The sequence below is a fragment of the Tetranychus urticae genome, chromosome 3 (genome assembly GCF_039701765.1).
Source record: "Tetranychus urticae isolate SD_2017Ah chromosome 3, NJAU_TeUrti_SD_1.0, whole genome shotgun sequence".
In the NCBI taxonomy this organism is placed as follows: Eukaryota; Metazoa; Arthropoda; class Arachnida; order Trombidiformes; family Tetranychidae; genus Tetranychus; species Tetranychus urticae.
Window position 1 is genome coordinate 11635030 of NC_142960.1, and position 19336 is coordinate 11654365.

A 19336-nucleotide genomic window follows, 5' to 3' on the forward strand; every position below is an offset into this window, starting at 1 on the left:
TTTCGAAACAATCCAATCAACGAAATGGGAAAAAGGTTTGAAATTGAGTTTGGAAATGAAGATTGAATAAAGGTTGATGGAAGGCGATGAAAAGGTCAATAAAGAGGAAAAGGTTAATGACAAGTGAAAATAGAGTTTAAAATGCAAAGAAAATTGTCTTTTCTCTCAATCTCATTCCCTTGTTAACTTTCACAACGAGTCTCACTTTTGGCCGAATTGGTTGATAAGAAATTCTTGAATCGATTCTTTTCTCTCAATTGTTGAGATTGTTCAACACTTGGTAAACACTTGGAATCAAATGAGCTTGTAAACTAAAGAAAAGCAAAAGTAATCGATTGAAGCAAAATCTTTTCATTCACTTGAACCAGTTCGAGTAAACATATTTCAAGTTAATTGAATTATCATTATTTTCATTGCAATTTTGTTTCTCACTTAATATTCACAATTGAGTAAATAATGAAAAGTTAATACTTGCATTGGTTTGCAAGTTCATGTGAAAACATTTGGAATCAATTTTCGGAAGAAAAAAATTGTTTCTCAACTTTTCTTTTCTTTTTCTTTATTCTCTTGGTTCAACGTTCAATGGAAATGAATTTTGGCTGACATTGGATAACATGGAAACTTGATGATTGAAAATTCAGTTCCAACAGTCTACTCCTTGGTTAGCTAATGAGACTTTACTAACGAAGGGTTTGTTTGAAGTAACAAATATCGTTAAATATCATGATAAAATTTTGTAAGTAATGAGAAGAAAAAAATTTTCGATCAAAATTTAAAAATCTTTTCCTCTTGCAGATATTATCAAGCAACTTTACCTGGTAAACCCGGTGAAAGTCATTTATTCAAGATGAACATTACTTCACGTGAGGTCAACTGTCTTACCTGTGATGGGCTTCAAGATTGCCTTTACTCGAGAGCCTTTTTTAATGACGATGCATCAGCATTTATTGTTTCTTGCCTTGGACCAGGAATACCTCGAACAGAAATACGGATTAGTGAAACCAATGAATTAGGTAAAGTTTTATTCTCTCTCATTCTCTCTCTCTGCAACTTGCATGATGGAATCCATGAGCCATTCATTTAGGGAAACAAATTCGATAATCATTGTGAAAGGGAATTAAGGGAAAAGCCAAAAGAAAAATAAAAGATGACAATTGTCATCCAATTGCTTTACACCATTATAAATAAGGATAAACTCCCAAAGGTCGTCATTAGAACTTTAATTTCGAGATTTAAGCTGAAAGCATAGACTTTAGTTAATCATGTTGTAAATCTTTTAGTGGTTTGAATAGACTTTATACTTACACTAATGAAAGCTGTCGAACCAAGAAAATGACAATTTTCAGGAAAATTTCTGTTCGCTTTCAATAGACAAAAATTGAAATTTTCATGTTTTTCGATTGAAGCATTTCAATTTTTTGAAAATTTTCATCAGAACTTCAGAATCGAAGTTGGTTTCATTAAAAAATTGTCGCTTCTAAGAAAGGGGAAAACCATAATCCAAATAAAAATTCGTAGGTTCATCTGATTGATAATTTGTTTTCTTGCTAAAAAAGTTCTGTTTTTCGAAAATTGAAAAGTAAAGAATTCGTCTATTCTAAGTTATTTTTCCTTCGAGTCTCTGATTCATTGAATTCTTTGATAATTGTTCTTGTTTTTAATTAGCGAATTAACACATTTTGTTCAAGACAGCAAAAGGTAAAAAAAGCTCAAAACTTCTGGGTAAAAGTGTTGAGCTTTTCCTGCTTAGAATTCATTTGCGAATAATGTTCATTTTCAACATTTCGTAATAATTTTCGTTCCTTTTCAGCCTCGAGTGAATGCAAAAATTTGCTAATTTTCTTGTTCTCTGTTCAGCTTTTATTCCCTTTTCATCATCATCTTGATCATTACCTTGAGATTTTCTTTTCTTACCTTGTTATTATTATTGTACTTATTTTTGCACACAAGTGATCAAGTTGATTGCAATATTGTCTCTCAATGTTCAAAGCCATAATGACATGATTAAGGTTAACATTTTGCTCATCTAAGCAAGCAAAGTAAACATTGCCAGTAAATAACAGACCAACATCTAAACGATGAGGCAAAAAAAACGAAAAGAGATAAAGTTACTTTGATATTGTACTTTTTTTCATATTATTATTATGATTATCTTTGTCAATCTTGAAATGCGCTTTTGAGCACATTTTTATTGCTTTTTTGGTTACATCTATAACTTTATTCCATGTGCTTAGAAACCCATGTCAAGAGGATTATTTATCTTGTTCAGTTTATCATATTTTTGGGCGTTTTCTCACAGTTTATCATTTTACAGTTGAAAAGGGTTGGCAAAACGAGATAAATGAAGCTGAAAAGATCAAGAAAAGGATGATAAAAGTTGTAATATAAAAACAAAAAGATTTAATAGTTTTCGACAAACTCATGAAAATGTTTTTTTCGTAATGAAATTTTTCCACATTTACTCCTTTTCATTCAACATTTAGCAACTTTTATCTACTCAGATTGTCATTACAGTTTGCAGATGAAACAAAAAGAAATTAGTTTTGTTTGAATATCGAATTTTTCCGAAGACTTTTCTCAATTTGATGAGAAAAGTCTAAACAGATAAATGAAGGTTATAATCGAAAATGATTAACTTGAAAACATGTTTTCCATGATCAAAATGATTCTGAGAATTGATAAAAAAAGAAAAGAAAAAAGAAGCTTAAAAGAAACTAATTCATCATCGTAGCTTCAAATTTTGATTGAGTTCGTTGCAACGAAAGAGAACAAGAAATTTGAATATTTTTTTCATTTTTCATCTTTTCCTTGCTGATTAATTTTAACCAATTTGTATTCATTTGACAATGCACACAAGCAATCAATTAATTAAAGTTGACAAAAGACAAATATTCAGTGGCAAAATAAAAAGCTCAAACGAAATGCAAAAAGTTCAATTTGTAAAGTTGTCAGTTGTTCGCATTTCCATTGGGATCACAAATGAACGTCATTTAACCAACTTTATCAACCAAGTTGCTTTAAGGTAAAAAAAAGGTTGGAATAAAAAGGTTTATCCAAAATAATTAGCCAATTATTCATCAGCGATCTTGATCGAGTTGCTATTCCCATGTTTCCATTAAATGCAAGAACAGTTTGTTGATATTGAAAATTGCAATTAATGACATTCTCTATTTACCATATTCATTTTCATCCCTTCATCTCATACAGTGACCACTCTGCAAACCAATGATGCCCTACGAGAAAAGGTTGACGAGCTTTTACTGCCAAAGGTGAAGTCACTTCAAGTTCCTATTGAAGGAGGTTACAGTAAGTAACAATTTTCATTGATAATCGTTCATCTCTTGTTTATCCATTTTGTATCTACCTTCATCTTCATTACTGTTCAATATTTTTTTCATGAGCTCACCGCTTCTCTTCATTTCTATTTTTTTCTTGATTCACTTTCAATTCGGGTTCAATCAATCAATTCAACCTCGGGCCATTTCATCATGACTTTTTTTTGCTCACATCTCCTTTGATCACATTATTCTTACAAATGAAAACTTTTACATTTTCTTCTTTTTTCGTCAATTCCATTTCAGCTTTTTCTTCTTCTTCTTTGTCAGACTCTTTCAATGTCATCATCTTCTTCCTACTTTCATTTTTACTTTAACCTTTATCATTGCTTTTCATCTGAATCTCAGTCCGTATGGCTCCTTCCTGGTTAAGTTTGCCCAGTTTTTTCTTCTTTCTCTTCTTTCTCTTTACTTTACAGATTTCCCTTTCTTATACCTTTTTCATGATAATTAATTTTCAAACCCTTACCTGTCAAATTAGTGCAACAAGAAATGGTAAAACATAAATGATTCAAAGTGAAAACCATCAATTGCCTTGAGCTCTTCCGTTGTGCAAAAAAGGCTCACATAAATGATAACAGTTTTTCATTCAAGTTCATCACTTGCTTTGTCGGAATCAATTTTCAAACCTTTTTTCTTCTTCTCATCATGATGATGACTTGCTTTCACTTTAACTTGAGCAATTTTTCTGTCTTCACTCTGGAAAAGGGAGAAAATCTCTTTTTTTTCAAACTTGCATCAATTGAATTGACACTTTGACAGCATTTCATACAATCATTTTGTAATCGCTATTTTTGTGCCTCATTTCATTTCAATTGTATCAATCACTTAATTGACTGAATTTTTTTTTCTATCTGGTTATCATTGTCATTTCTAATTGATTTTCTTTTTACTTTTCATTCATGCCACCCTCACTTGCACCTTGAATTGATTTTGACTCACCATCATGAATCAGATGCTAGTGTTAAACTGTTGCTTCCTCCTGGATTACGTGAAGATGAAATTACAAAGTATCCCTTGTTGATCAATGTCTATGGAGGTCCAGGGACACAACAGGTTACCAGTAGGTTTGATATTGGCTGGGGTCATTATCTTGCTTCCCGGCGACGAATCATCTATGGAATGATTGATGGCAGAGGAAGTGGAAACAATGGAGTTAACCTTATGTATGAAGTTTACAGGCGTTTGGGTACTGTCGAGATTGATGATCAAATTGCTGTTACAAGGTAGGTTATCGGAAAAGATAATACGCACCAAAAATTGTTCATCGAATGTTCAGTGTCGAAAAATTCATTTTGAAACTAAAAAGACACTTCAGTATAATCGTAGTTAAATCTTGACGCTTCTAAAATGCAATTAGGTCCAATAAACTTTTGGGAATCCTAGAAAATCCAAATTGCAGATCATACATTTCTCGTCAGATCTTACCGCAGACCATAACTGCTCTGGCTGTTAGAACAGATTTTCAAACAAGAACTGCATATTTAAAGCTACTTTGGTTCAAGTTGAGATCAAAGACTGCAAATTATCGAGACTGATTTATATGGGCTTGAAACTTATTTGAATCGTGCTTCAGTCTGGATCTTGATGAAAGTTTGAGATTAGGATTTGCTTAGATTGAACTATTTATGAATAGGCAGCTTTTTATGGCAGCTTTTACTACTGTTGACTTGATGTTTATAAGCTTTAATATAAAAAATTTCGGACATTTAGTTATTGGAGAAAATTCTGAATAAATATGTCTCAACCTTAGTTGTTAAACATTGCATGATGTTTTCATTGAAATTGATTCAATAATTTTAGTCTCTATTTGAATGATTTGACTGCCATCTGGTTGACTTTAGGTAAAATGTTTTCTTCATTTTCCTTGTTTTACACCAGGTAGAGACACTACTGATGTGTTTGTTTTGATGTTGTTTCAACTGTTGCTCAGTTTGAATTGGCTTTGATTAATAAATACATTTTTTGTTTATTAATTTACAGATATTTAGTCAACCAATTTCCGTTTATTGATGCTAAAAAAGTCGGCATATGGGGCTGGTCTTATGGAGGTTATGCAACCACCATGGCATTAGCTTCTGAACCTATTGGTCCTGAGCATCAGGAGCCAGTATTTTCTTGCGGTATTGCCGTTGCTCCTGTCACTAGTTGGTATTATTATGGTAAGTTAATTAGTTAATTTACGTAAATTTATGTAAATAAAGTCAATTCATCAAGCAATCGTAATGTTTGCTTCAACACTTATTCTCTGACGTTGTGTGAGATCTTATGTGATCTTAACTGTAAATTATTCCTTCGTTACAACTTTTAACATGTTTTTTATTTGATTTATTCATTTGTCTAGACTCAACGTACACTGAAAGATACATGGGATTACCAATTGAAAAAGACAATCTTATTGGTTACACAAAATCAGATCTCATATCCAAAATTGATAATTTGAAGGGGAAAAATTATCTTCTAGTCCATGGAACGGCTGATGGTGAGTAATGCAGAATCTAGAAAAGAGCAGCAAACTTTTACTAATTTGTTTCTTCAATTTACTTTTTTTTCTTTCATAGACAATGTTCATCTCCAACAATCAATGCTTCTTATGAGAGCCTTGCAGCGTAATTCAATCATGTTTCACAGTATGATTTATCCTGATCAAAACCATGAGCTTCCACAAGTCCACCGTCATCTTTATCGTACCATTGAATCATTTTTATGTGAATGCTTTGATCTTGGAACAGTTTACGAAGAGGTTGGCCTAAGAAGAAGAAGGATAATTAAGAAAGAGTACTCTTGAAGGAAAAGCCAACAATATTCACCTATCATCGAAATCCGACCAAACCTTGGGTCCATTCTTATGGTTGGTCTGCAAAAGAGTTGCCAATTTCAATTTTGTAGAACATTGAGTTTCTTTTTTCTACTGTATATAACTCTACAAACCCACAAAATACAATTTAAGTTAACTGTTGACGGAAAGATGGGATAAAAGTGTTCAATTCTATTTTTTCCTGAGAAGATATTAATTTATTCTAGATGCTTACAGAGCCAAGAGGATATCAAAGAGTAAAGTGGAAATGAAAACTTGCATCAATTAAATTAATTGATTTTGTTACTGTTATATTGTTATATGTCCCGAAAAAAAATCCAGCTCAATAGCATCTAAAGTCATCAGAATTGATATGCCAAAGAAAATTTTGCTGATTATATTGTCATTTATTTTATGAACAAAATTTACAGAGAAAAACACTAAATTATCCAAGAAAAAAGTAATCTGTTGATCCAATTATGATCGTTGTCAAAGTCAATCCATTTTGAATGAAGTCAAATGTTGTATAAAATATAAAAATATGCCATAATTGAATATACATGAAATCCTGTAACAATATAAAATGTAACCATTTTTGAATTTGATCCAAGTAAATTTTGTCAACTGAACAATTTCCGTCTGAATTGTTTGAATATCTTTTGTCAGTAAAAATGTACTTTGCTAATGAGTGAATAATAATGGTCGAGACTGGACTTGGATTTAGATACAGATGTAGGAGCAAGACTTATTTCTAGACATTTATTGAAAACAAAACTCAAAAGGTTCAAGTATGATCCATGGTCCAACTTACTCAGAGCATAGTTACAAGTTGAATTTAATCAAGAAAATTAAAAGCAAGCATGAGAATCGATTATTTAATTTTTTCATTTGAATTCCAAGGTTATTTCAATCGATATGAGATGGACGGAGCGAAAGGTACTTAACCGTAGTAGCTATTGAATAGATTATGGGAACACAATACTTTCCCTGATTTGAAAAAGGAATAAATCTTAACCTTCCACCTTATCGAACTGCTGTAGTGTAGTGTAAATAAATGAGTTTTTATTCATTGCTTTAGTTTTGTTTTCCTTTTATTCATGAAAATTGTTATCATAAAAAGGAGTCTCATTAACTCATCACATCGCTATATTTGCATAGCTTTGTAAATTAAAAAAGTATTATTATAATATAAATGACACGAAACCATAAACAGAAAAAGGTTCTGATGTGACACGAAGATAGAAAACGAATTTGTTAATGCTGATTCCAACGATTTCGGAAACGGAATCTGAATGGGTTGTTTGTCAAAACGGTACACTTAATTATTCCAGATTGCTATTAAATTTGAGTTATTTAAATTGGCCTTTGCTGGATAAACAAAAGCACTGATATTCCAGCTTAAAACCATATGTTTTTAAGCCCCTGACCTTTTGAATTGGTATACCATTTGATGATTTAAATTAGAATACAAAAACATTGTTGCCAAAGTCTTAAATGTTTGTGTAGCTTGAGTAAATGTCTGCTGAAAAGTGAATAACAAATACTTATTGTGGGTATAAAAGTGGAAGTAAATTGAAGAAAGATATCAATCGATTAATTCGAACAAAACTAACAAAATGAATTCAAAACTTTTGCTTTTGTGCCTAGTTATTACTGCATTTACAGCAGTACAGCAAACCAATGCCAATACTTTATTTAAACTACCAACCATGAAAATTGGCATGGGTGATATGCTGAAAAAAATAGGGAATCCTGGAAGCCCAAGCTCCAAATCTGGATCGCAACCATCATCATCAGCATCAGCTTCCGGATCATCTGAATCAGCATCAGGACAAGGCTCTAGATCGCCAGGTTCATCAGCATCAGCTTCAGATCCATCATCAGGACCAAAAACAACATCAACATCAACCAGTAACTCACCTAACTCAGCATCATCAGCTTCAGGTTCAGGATCATCTGGTTCAGGTTCATCAGGATCAGCAGCTTCAGGATCAGCAGCATCAAGTTCAGCAGCAGCAGCTTCAGACTCATCATCTGCACCTGCACCAGCATCAAATACTGGATCAGGATCATCATCAGCAGCTTCAAGTTCAGCAGCCGCAGCATCAGCAGCATCAGCTTCAGATTCATCATCAGGACCAACAACAACATCAACATCAACCAGTAACTCACCTAACTCAGCATCATCAGGATCAGGTTCAGGATCATCAGCAGCAGCTTCATCAGGAGCAGCTTCAGGTTCAGGATCATCTGGCTCAGGTTCATCAGGACAAGGATCTGGTTCATCAGGTTCAGGATCATCTGGTTCAGGTTCATCAGGATCAGCAGCTTCAGGATCAGCAGCATCAAGTTCAGCAGCAGCAGCTTCAGACTCATCATCTGCACCTGCACCAGCATCAAATACTGGATCAGGATCATCATCAGCAGCTTCAAGTTCAGCAGCCGCAGCATCAGCAGCATCAGCTTCAGATTCATCATCAGGACCAACAACAACATCAACATCAACCAGTAACTCACCTAACTCAGCATCATCAGGATCAGGTTCAGGATCATCAGCAGCAGCTTCATCAGGAGCAGCTTCAGGTTCAGGATCATCTGGCTCAGGTTCATCAGGACAAGGATCTGGTTCATCAGGTTCAGGATCATCTGGTTCAGGTTCATCAGGATCAGCAGCTTCAGGATCAGCAGCATCAAGTTCAGCAGCAGCAGCTTCAGACTCATCATCTGCACCTGCACCAGCATCAAATACTGGATCAGGATCATCATCAGCAGCTTCAAGTTCAGCAGCCGCAGCATCAGCAGCATCAGCTTCAGATTCATCATCAGGACCAACAACAACATCAACATCAACCAGTAACTCACCTAACTCAGCATCATCAGGATCAGGTTCAGGATCATCAGCAGCAGCTTCATCAGGAGCAGCTTCAGGTTCAGGATCATCTGGCTCAGGTTCATCAGGACAAGGATCTGGTTCATCAGGTTCAGGATCATCTGGTTCAGGTTCATCAGGATCAGCAGCTTCAGGATCAGCAGCATCAAGTTCAGCAGCAGCAGCTTCAGACTCATCATCTGCACCTGCACCAGCATCAAATACTGGATCAGGATCATCATCAGCAGCTTCAAGTTCAGCAGCCGCAGCATCAGCAGCATCAGCTTCAGATTCATCATCAGGACCAACAACAACATCAACATCAACCAGTAACTCACCTAACTCAGCATCATCAGGATCAGGTTCAGGATCATCAGCAGCAGCTTCATCAGGAGCAGCTTCAGGTTCAGGATCATCTGGCTCAGGTTCATCAGGACAAGGATCTGGTTCATCAGGTTCAGGATCATCTGGTTCAGGTTCATCAGGATCAGCAGCTTCAGGATCAGCAGCATCAAGTTCAGCAGCAGCAGCTTCAGACTCATCATCTGCACCTGCACCAGCATCAAATACTGGATCAGGATCATCATCAGCAGCTTCAAGTTCAGCAGCCGCAGCATCAGCAGCATCAGCTTCAGATTCATCATCAGGACCAACAACAACATCAACATCAACCAGTAACTCACCTAACTCAGCATCATCAGGATCAGGTTCAGGATCATCAGCAGCAGCTTCATCAGGAGCAGCTTCAGGTTCAGGATCATCTGGCTCAGGTTCATCAGGACAAGGATCTGGTTCATCAGGTTCAGGATCATCTGGTTCAGGTTCATCAGGATCAGCAGCTTCAGGATCAGCAGCATCAAGTTCAGCAGCAGCAGCTTCAGACTCATCATCTGCACCTGCACCAGCATCAAATACTGGATCAGGATCATCATCAGCAGCTTCAAGTTCAGCAGCCGCAGCATCAGCAGCATCAGCTTCAGATTCATCATCAGGACCAACAACAACATCAACATCAACCAGTAACTCACCTAACTCAGCATCATCAGGATCAGGTTCAGGATCATCAGCAGCAGCTTCATCAGGAGCAGCTTCAGGTTCAGGATCATCTGGCTCAGGTTCATCAGGACAAGGATCTGGTTCATCAGGTTCAGGATCATCTGGTTCAGGTTCATCAGGATCAGCAGCTTCAGGATCAGCAGCATCAAGTTCAGCAGCAGCAGCTTCAGACTCATCATCTGCACCTGCACCAGCATCAAATACTGGATCAGGATCATCATCAGCAGCTTCAAGTTCAGCAGCCGCAGCATCAGCAGCATCAGCTTCAGATTCATCATCAGGACCAACAACAACATCAACATCAACCAGTAACTCACCTAACTCAGCATCATCAGGATCAGGTTCAGGATCATCAGCAGCAGCTTCATCAGGAGCAGCTTCAGGTTCAGGATCATCTGGCTCAGGTTCATCAGGACAAGGATCTGGTTCATCAGGTTCAGGATCATCTGGTTCAGGTTCATCAGGATCAGCAGCTTCAGGATCAGCAGCATCAAGTTCAGCAGCAGCAGCTTCAGACTCATCATCTGCACCTGCACCAGCATCAAATACTGGATCAGGATCATCATCAGCAGCTTCAAGTTCAGCAGCCGCAGCATCAGCAGCATCAGCTTCAGATTCATCATCAGGACCAACAACAACATCAACATCAACCAGTAACTCACCTAACTCAGCATCATCAGGATCAGGTTCAGGATCATCAGCAGCAGCTTCATCAGGAGCAGCTTCAGGTTCAGGATCATCTGGCTCAGGTTCATCAGGACAAGGATCTGGTTCATCAGGTTCAGGATCATCTGGTTCAGGTTCATCAGGATCAGCAGCTTCAGGATCAGCAGCATCAAGTTCAGCAGCAGCAGCTTCAGACTCATCATCTGCACCTGCACCAGCATCAAATACTGGATCAGGATCATCATCAGCAGCTTCAAGTTCAGCAGCCGCAGCATCAGCAGCATCAGCTTCAGATTCATCATCAGGACCAACAACAACATCAACATCAACCAGTAACTCACCTAACTCAGCATCATCAGGATCAGGTTCAGGATCATCAGCAGCAGCTTCATCAGGAGCAGCTTCAGGTTCAGGATCATCTGGCTCAGGTTCATCAGGACAAGGATCTGGTTCATCAGGTTCAGGATCATCTGGTTCAGGTTCATCAGGATCAGCAGCTTCAGGATCAGCAGCATCAAGTTCAGCAGCAGCAGCTTCAGACTCATCATCTGCACCTGCACCAGCATCAAATACTGGATCAGGATCATCATCAGCAGCTTCAAGTTCAGCAGCCGCAGCATCAGCAGCATCAGCTTCAGATTCATCATCAGGACCAACAACAACATCAACATCAACCAGTAACTCACCTAACTCAGCATCATCAGGATCAGGTTCAGGATCAGCAGCAGCAGCTTCATCAGGAGCAGCTTCAGGTTCAGGATCATCTGGCTCAGGTTCATCAGGACAAGGATCTGGTTCATCAGGTTCAGGATCATCTGGTTCAGGTTCATCAGGATCAGCAGCTTCAGGATCAGCAGCATCAAGTTCAGCAGCATCAGCTTCAGATTCATCATCAGGACCAACAACAACATCAACATCAACCAGTAACTCACCTAACTCAGCATCATCAGGATCAGGTTCAGGATCATCAGCAGCAGCTTCATCAGGAGCAGCTTCAGGTTCAGGATCATCTGGCTCAGGTTCATCAGGACAAGGATCTGGTTCATCAGGTTCAGGATCATCTGGTTCAGGTTCATCAGGATCAGCAGCTTCAGGATCAGCAGCATCAAGTTCAGCAGCAGCAGCTTCAGACTCATCATCTGCACCTGCACCAGCATCAAATACTGGATCAGGATCATCATCAGCAGCTTCAAGTTCAGCAGCCGCAGCATCAGCAGCATCAGCTTCAGATTCATCATCAGGACCAACAACAACATCAACATCAACCAGTAACTCACCTAACTCAGCATCATCAGGATCAGGTTCAGGATCATCTGGTTCAGGTTCATCAGGATCAGCAGCTTCAGGATCAGCAGCATCAAGTTCAGCAGCAGCAGCTTCAGACTCATCATCTGCACCTGCACCAGCATCAAATACTGGATCAGGATCATCATCAGCAGCTTCAAGTTCAGCAGCCGCAGCATCAGCAGCATCAGTTTCAGATTCATCATCAGGACCAACAACAACATCAACATCAACCAGTAACTCACCTAACTCAGCATCATCAGGATCAGGTTCAGGATCATCAGCAGCAGCTTCATCAGGAGCAGCTTCAGGTTCAGGATCATCTGGCTCAGGTTCATCAGGACAAGGATCTGGTTCATCAGGTTCAGGATCATCTGGTTCAGGTTCATCAGGATCAGCAGCTTCAGGATCAGCAGCATCAAGTTCAGCAGCAGCAGCTTCAGACTCATCATCTGCACCTGCACCAGCATCAAATACTGGATCAGGATCATCATCAGCAGCTTCAAGTTCAGCAGCCGCAGCATCAGCAGCATCAGCTTCAGATTCATCATCAGGACCAACAACAACATCAACATCAACCAGTAACTCACCTAACTCAGCATCATCAGGATCAGGTTCAGGATCATCAGCAGCAGCTTCATCAGGAGCAGCTTCAGGTTCAGGATCATCTGGCTCAGGTTCATCAGGACAAGGATCTGGTTCATCAGGTTCAGGATCATCTGGTTCAGGTTCATCAGGATCAGCAGCTTCAGGATCAGCAGCATCAAGTTCAGCAGCAGCAGCTTCAGACTCATCATCTGCACCTGCACCAGCATCAAATACTGGATCAGGATCATCATCAGCAGCTTCAAGTTCAGCAGCCGCAGCATCAGCAGCATCAGCTTCAGATTCATCATCAGGACCAACAACAACATCAACATCAACCAGTAACTCACCTAACTCAGCATCATCAGGATCAGGTTCAGGATCATCAGCAGCAGCTTCATCAGGAGCAGCTTCAGGTTCAGGATCATCTGGCTCAGGTTCATCAGGACAAGGATCTGGTTCATCAGGTTCAGGATCATCTGGTTCAGGTTCATCAGGATCAGCAGCTTCAGGATCAGCAGCATCAAGTTCAGCAGCAGCAGCTTCAGACTCATCATCTGCACCTGCACCAGCATCAAATACTGGATCAGGATCATCATCAGCAGCTTCAAGTTCAGCAGCCGCAGCATCAGCAGCATCAGCTTCAGATTCATCATCAGGACCAACAACAACATCAACATCAACCAGTAACTCACCTAACTCAGCATCATCAGGATCAGGTTCAGGATCATCAGCAGCAGCTTCATCAGGAGCAGCTTCAGGTTCAGGATCATCTGGCTCAGGTTCATCAGGACAAGGATCTGGTTCATCAGGTTCAGGATCATCTGGTTCAGGTTCATCAGGATCAGCAGCTTCAGGATCAGCAGCATCAAGTTCAGCAGCAGCAGCTTCAGACTCATCATCTGCACCTGCACCAGCATCAAATACTGGATCAGGATCATCATCAGCAGCTTCAAGTTCAGCAGCCGCAGCATCAGCAGCATCAGCTTCAGATTCATCATCAGGACCAACAACAACATCAACATCAACCAGTAACTCACCTAACTCAGCATCATCAGGATCAGGTTCAGGATCATCAGCAGCAGCTTCATCAGGAGCAGCTTCAGGTTCAGGATCATCTGGCTCAGGTTCATCAGGACAAGGATCTGGTTCATCAGGTTCAGGATCATCTGGTTCAGGTTCATCAGGATCAGCAGCTTCAGGATCAGCAGCATCAAGTTCAGCAGCAGCAGCTTCAGACTCATCATCTGCACCTGCACCAGCATCAAATACTGGATCAGGATCATCATCAGCAGCTTCAAGTTCAGCAGCCGCAGCATCAGCAGCATCAGCTTCAGATTCATCATCAGGACCAACAACAACATCAACATCAACCAGTAACTCACCTAACTCAGCATCATCAGGATCAGGTTCAGGATCATCAGCAGCAGCTTCATCAGGATCAGCAGCTTCAGGATCAGCAGCATCAAGTTCAGCAGCAGCAGCTTCAGACTCATCATCTGCACCTGCACCAGCATCAAATACTGGATCAGGATCATCATCAGCAGCTTCAAGTTCAGCAGCCGCAGCATCAGCAGCATCAGCTTCAGATTCATCATCAGGACCAACAACAACATCAACATCAACCAGTAACTCACCTAACTCAGCATCATCAGGATCAGGTTCAGGATCATCAGCAGCAGCTTCATCAGGAGCAGCTTCAGGTTCAGGATCATCTGGCTCAGGTTCATCAGGACAAGGATCTGGTTCATCAGGTTCAGGATCATCTGGTTCAGGTTCATCAGGATCAGCAGCTTCAGGATCAGCAGCATCAAGTTCAGCAGCAGCAGCTTCAGACTCATCATCTGCACCTGCACCAGCATCAAATACTGGATCAGGATCATCATCAGCAGCTTCAAGTTCAGCAGCCGCAGCATCAGCAGCATCAGCTTCAGATTCATCATCAGGACCAACAACAACATCAACATCAACCAGTAACTCACCTAACTCAGCATCATCAGGATCAGGTTCAGGATCATCAGCAGCAGCTTCATCAGGAGCAGCTTCAGGTTCAGGATCATCTGGCTCAGGTTCATCAGGACAAGGATCTGGTTCATCAGGTTCAGGATCATCTGGTTCAGGTTCATCAGGATCAGCAGCTTCAGGATCAGCAGCATCAAGTTCAGCAGCAGCAGCTTCAGACTCATCATCTGCACCTGCACCAGCATCAAATACTGGATCAGGATCATCATCAGCAGCTTCAAGTTCAGCAGCCGCAGCATCAGCAGCATCAGCTTCAGATTCATCATCAGGACCAACAACAACATCAACATCAACCAGTAACTCACCTAACTCAGCATCATCAGGATCAGGTTCAGGATCATCAGCAGCAGCTTCATCAGGAGCAGCTTCAGGTTCAGGATCATCTGGCTCAGGTTCATCAGGACAAGGATCTGGTTCATCAGGTTCAGGATCATCTGGTTCAGGTTCATCAGGATCAGCAGCTTCAGGATCAGCAGCATCAAGTTCAGCAGCAGCAGCTTCAGACTCATCATCTGCACCTGCACCAGCATCAAATACTGGATCAGGATCATCATCAGCAGCTTCAAGTTCAGCAGCCGCAGCATCAGCAGCATCAGCTTCAGATTCATCATCAGGACCAACAACAACATCAACATCAACCAGTAACTCACCTAACTCAGCATCATCAGGATCAGGTTCAGGATCATCAGCAGCAGCTTCATCAGGAGCAGCTTCAGGTTCAGGATCATCTGGCTCAGGTTCATCAGGACAAGGATCTGGTTCATCAGGTTCAGGATCATCTGGTTCAGGTTCATCAGGATCAGCAGCTTCAGGATCAGCAGCATCAAGTTCAGCAGCAGCAGCTTCAGACTCATCATCTGCACCTGCACCAGCATCAAATACTGGATCAGGATCATCATCAGCAGCTTCAAGTTCAGCAGCCGCAGCATCAGCAGCATCAGCTTCAGATTCATCATCAGGACCAACAACAACATCAACATCAACCAGTAACTCACCTAACTCAGCATCATCAGGATCAGGTTCAGGATCATCAGCAGCAGCTTCATCAGGAGCAGCTTCAGGTTCAGGATCATCTGGCTCAGGTTCATCAGGACAAGGATCTGGTTCATCAGGTTCAGGATCATCTGGTTCAGGTTCATCAGGATCAGCAGCTTCAGGATCAGCAGCATCAAGTTCAGCAGCAGCAGCTTCAGACTCATCATCTGCACCTGCACCAGCATCAAATACTGGATCAGGATCATCATCAGCAGCTTCAAGTTCAGCAGCCGCAGCATCAGCAGCATCAGCTTCAGATTCATCATCAGGACCAACAACAACATCAACATCAACCAGTAACTCACCTAACTCAGCATCATCAGGATCAGGTTCAGGATCATCAGCAGCAGCTTCATCAGGAGCAGCTTCAGGTTCAGGATCATCTGGCTCAGGTTCATCAGGACAAGGATCTGGTTCATCAGGTTCAGGATCATCTGGTTCAGGTTCATCAGGATCAGCAGCTTCAGGATCAGCAGCATCAAGTTCAGCAGCAGCAGCTTCAGACTCATCATCTGCACCTGCACCAGCATCAAATACTGGATCAGGATCATCATCAGCAGCTTCAAGTTCAGCAGCCGCAGCATCAGCAGCATCAGCTTCAGATTCATCATCAGGACCAACAACAACATCAACATCAACCAGTAACTCACCTAACTCAGCATCATCAGGATCAGGTTCAGGATCATCAGCAGCAGCTTCATCAGGAGCAGCTTCAGGTTCAGGATCATCTGGCTCAGGTTCATCAGGACAAGGATCTGGTTCATCAGGTTCAGGATCATCTGGTTCAGGTTCATCAGGATCAGCAGCTTCAGGATCAGCAGCATCAAGTTCAGCAGCATCAGCTTCAGATTCATCATCAGGACCAACAACAACATCAACATCAACCAGTAACTCACCTAACTCAGCATCATCAGGATCAGGTTCAGGATCATCAGCAGCAGCTTCATCAGGAGCAGCTTCAGGTTCAGGATCATCTGGCTCAGGTTCATCAGGACAAGGATCTGGTTCATCAGGTTCAGGATCATCTGGTTCAGGTTCATCAGGATCAGCAGCTTCAGGATCAGCAGCATCAAGTTCAGCAGCAGCAGCTTCAGACTCATCATCTGCACCTGCACCAGCATCAAATACTGGATCAGGATCATCATCAGCAGCTTCAAGTTCAGCAGCCGCAGCATCAGCAGCATCAGCTTCAGATTCATCATCAGGACCAACAACAACATCAACATCAACCAGTAACTCACCTAACTCAGCATCATCAGGATCAGGTTCAGGATCATCAGCAGCAGCTTCATCAGGAGCAGCTTCAGGTTCAGGATCATCTGGCTCAGGTTCATCAGGACAAGGATCTGGTTCATCAGGTTCAGGATCATCTGGTTCAGGTTCATCAGGATCAGCAGCTTCAGGATCAGCAGCTTCAAGTTCAGTAGCCGCAGCATCAGCAGCATCAGCTTCAGATTCATCATCAGGACCAACAACAACATCAACATCAACCAGTAACTCACCTAACTCAGCATCATCAGGATCAGGTTCAGGATCATCAGCAGCAGCTTCATCAGGAGCAGCTTCAGGTTCAGGATCATCTGGCTCAGGTTCATCAGGACAAGGATCTGGTTCATCAGGTTCAGGATCATCTGGTTCAGGTTCATCAGGATCAGCAGCTTCAGGATCAGCAGCATCAAGTTCAGCAGCAGCAGCTTCAGACTCATCATCTGCACCTGCACCAGCATCAAATACTGGATCAGGATCATCATCAGCAGCTTCAAGTTCAGCAGCCGCAGCATCAGCAGCATCAGCTTCAGATTCATCATCAGGACCAACAACAACATCAACATCAACCAGTAACTCACCTAACTCAGCATCATCAGGATCAGGTTCAGGATCATCTGGTTCAGGTTCATCAGGATCAGCAGCTTCAGGATCAGCAGCATCAAGTTCAGCAGCAGCAGCTTCAGACTCATCATCTGCACCTGCACCAGCATCAAATACTGGATCAGGATCATCATCAGCAGCTTCAAGTTCAGCAGCCGCAGCATCAGCAGCATCAGTTTCAGATTCATCATCAGGACCAACAACAACATCAACATCAACCAGTAACTCACCTAACTCAGCATCATCAGGATCAGGTTCAGGATCATCAGCAGCAGCTTCATCAGGAGCAGCTTCAGGTTCAGGATCATCTGGCTCAGGTTCATCAGGACAAGGATCTGGTTCATCAGGTTCAGGATCATCTGGTTCAGGTTCATCAGGATCAGCAGCTTCAGGATCAGCAGCATCAAGTTCAGCAGCAGCAGCTTCAGACTCATCATCTGCACCTGCACCAGCATCAAATACTGGATCAGGATCATCATCAGCAGCTTCAAGTTCAGCAGCCGCAGCATCAGCAGCATCAGCTTCAGATTCATCATCAGGACCAACAACAACATCAACATCAACCAGTAACTCACCTAACTCAGCATCATCAGGATCAGGTTCAGGATCATCATCAGCAGCTTCAAGTTCAGCAGCCGCAGCATCAGCAGCATCAGTTTCAGATTCATCATCAGGACCAACAACAACATCAACATCAACCAGTAACTCACCTAACTCAGCATCATCAGGATCAGGTTCAGGATCATCAGCAGCAGCTTCATCAGGAGCAGCTTCAGGTTCAGGATCATCTGGCTCAGGTTCATCAGGACAAGGATCTGGTTCATCAGGTTCAGGATCATCTGGTTCAGGTTCATCAGGATCAGCAGCTTCAGGATCAGCAGCATCAAGTTCAGCAGCAGCAGCTTCAGACTCATCATCTGCACCTGCACCAGCATCAAATACTGGATCAGGATCATCATCAGCAGCTTCAAGTTCAGCAGCCGCAGCATCAGCAGCATCAGCTTCAGATTCATCATCAGGACCAACAACAACATCAACATCAACCAGTAACTCACCTAACTCAGCATCATCAGGATCAGGTTCAGGATCATCAGCAGCAGCTTCATCAGGAGCAGCTTCAGGTTCAGGATCATCTGGCTCAGGTTCATCAGGACAAGGATCTGGTTCATCAGGTTCAGGATCATCTGGTTCAGGTTCATCAGGATCAGCAGCTTCAGGATCAGCAGCATCAAGTTCAGCAGCAGCAGCTTCAGACTCATCATCTGCACCTGCACCAGCATCAAATACTGGATCAGGATCATCATCAGCAGCTTCAAGTTCAGCAGCCGCAGCATCAGCAGCATCAGCTTCAGATTCATCATCAGGACCAACAACAACATCAACATCAACCAGTAACTCACCTAACTCAGCATCATCAGGATCAGGTTCAGGATCATCAGCAGCAGCTTCATCAGGAGCAGCTTCAGGTTCAGGATCATCTGGCTCAGGTTCATCAGGACAAGGATCTGGTTCATCAGGTTCAGGATCATCTGGTTCAGGTTCATCAGGATCAGCAGCTTCAGGATCAGCAGCATCAAGTTCAGCAGCAGCAGCTTCAGACTCATCATCTGCACCTGCACCAGCATCAAATACTGGATCAGGATCATCATCAGCAGCTTCAAGTTCAGCAGCCGCAGCATCAGCAGCATCAGCTTCAGATTCATCATCAGGACCAACAACAACATCAACATCAACCAGTAACTCACCTAACTCAGCATCATCAGGATCAGGTTCAGGATCATCAGCAGCAGCTTCATCAGGAGCAGCTTCAGGTTCAGG

The 19336-nt window shown here is 41.6% G+C and overlaps 1 protein-coding gene across 5 annotated transcripts in view; it reads left to right on the forward strand.

The window, feature by feature from the left end:
• LOC107370409 (venom dipeptidyl peptidase 4) overlaps window positions 1-6761 on the forward strand; it is a 51687-nt gene extending 44926 nt beyond the window's left edge. For all 5 annotated transcript variants that reach the window (XM_015938402.3, XM_089269634.1, XM_015938403.3 and 2 more), the window contains 7 exons: window positions 642-736; window positions 796-1013; window positions 3208-3306; window positions 4291-4561; window positions 5319-5497; window positions 5680-5817; window positions 5897-6761. In XM_015938402.3, the coding sequence (XP_015793888.2) occupies window positions 642-736; window positions 796-1013; window positions 3208-3306; window positions 4291-4561; window positions 5319-5497; window positions 5680-5817; window positions 5897-6123 (1227 nt within the window). In that variant the 3' untranslated portion in view covers window positions 6124-6761. The remainder of the gene's footprint in view (window positions 1-641; window positions 737-795; window positions 1014-3207; window positions 3307-4290; window positions 4562-5318; window positions 5498-5679; window positions 5818-5896) is intronic.
• Window positions 6762-19336: the final 12575 nt, after the last annotated feature.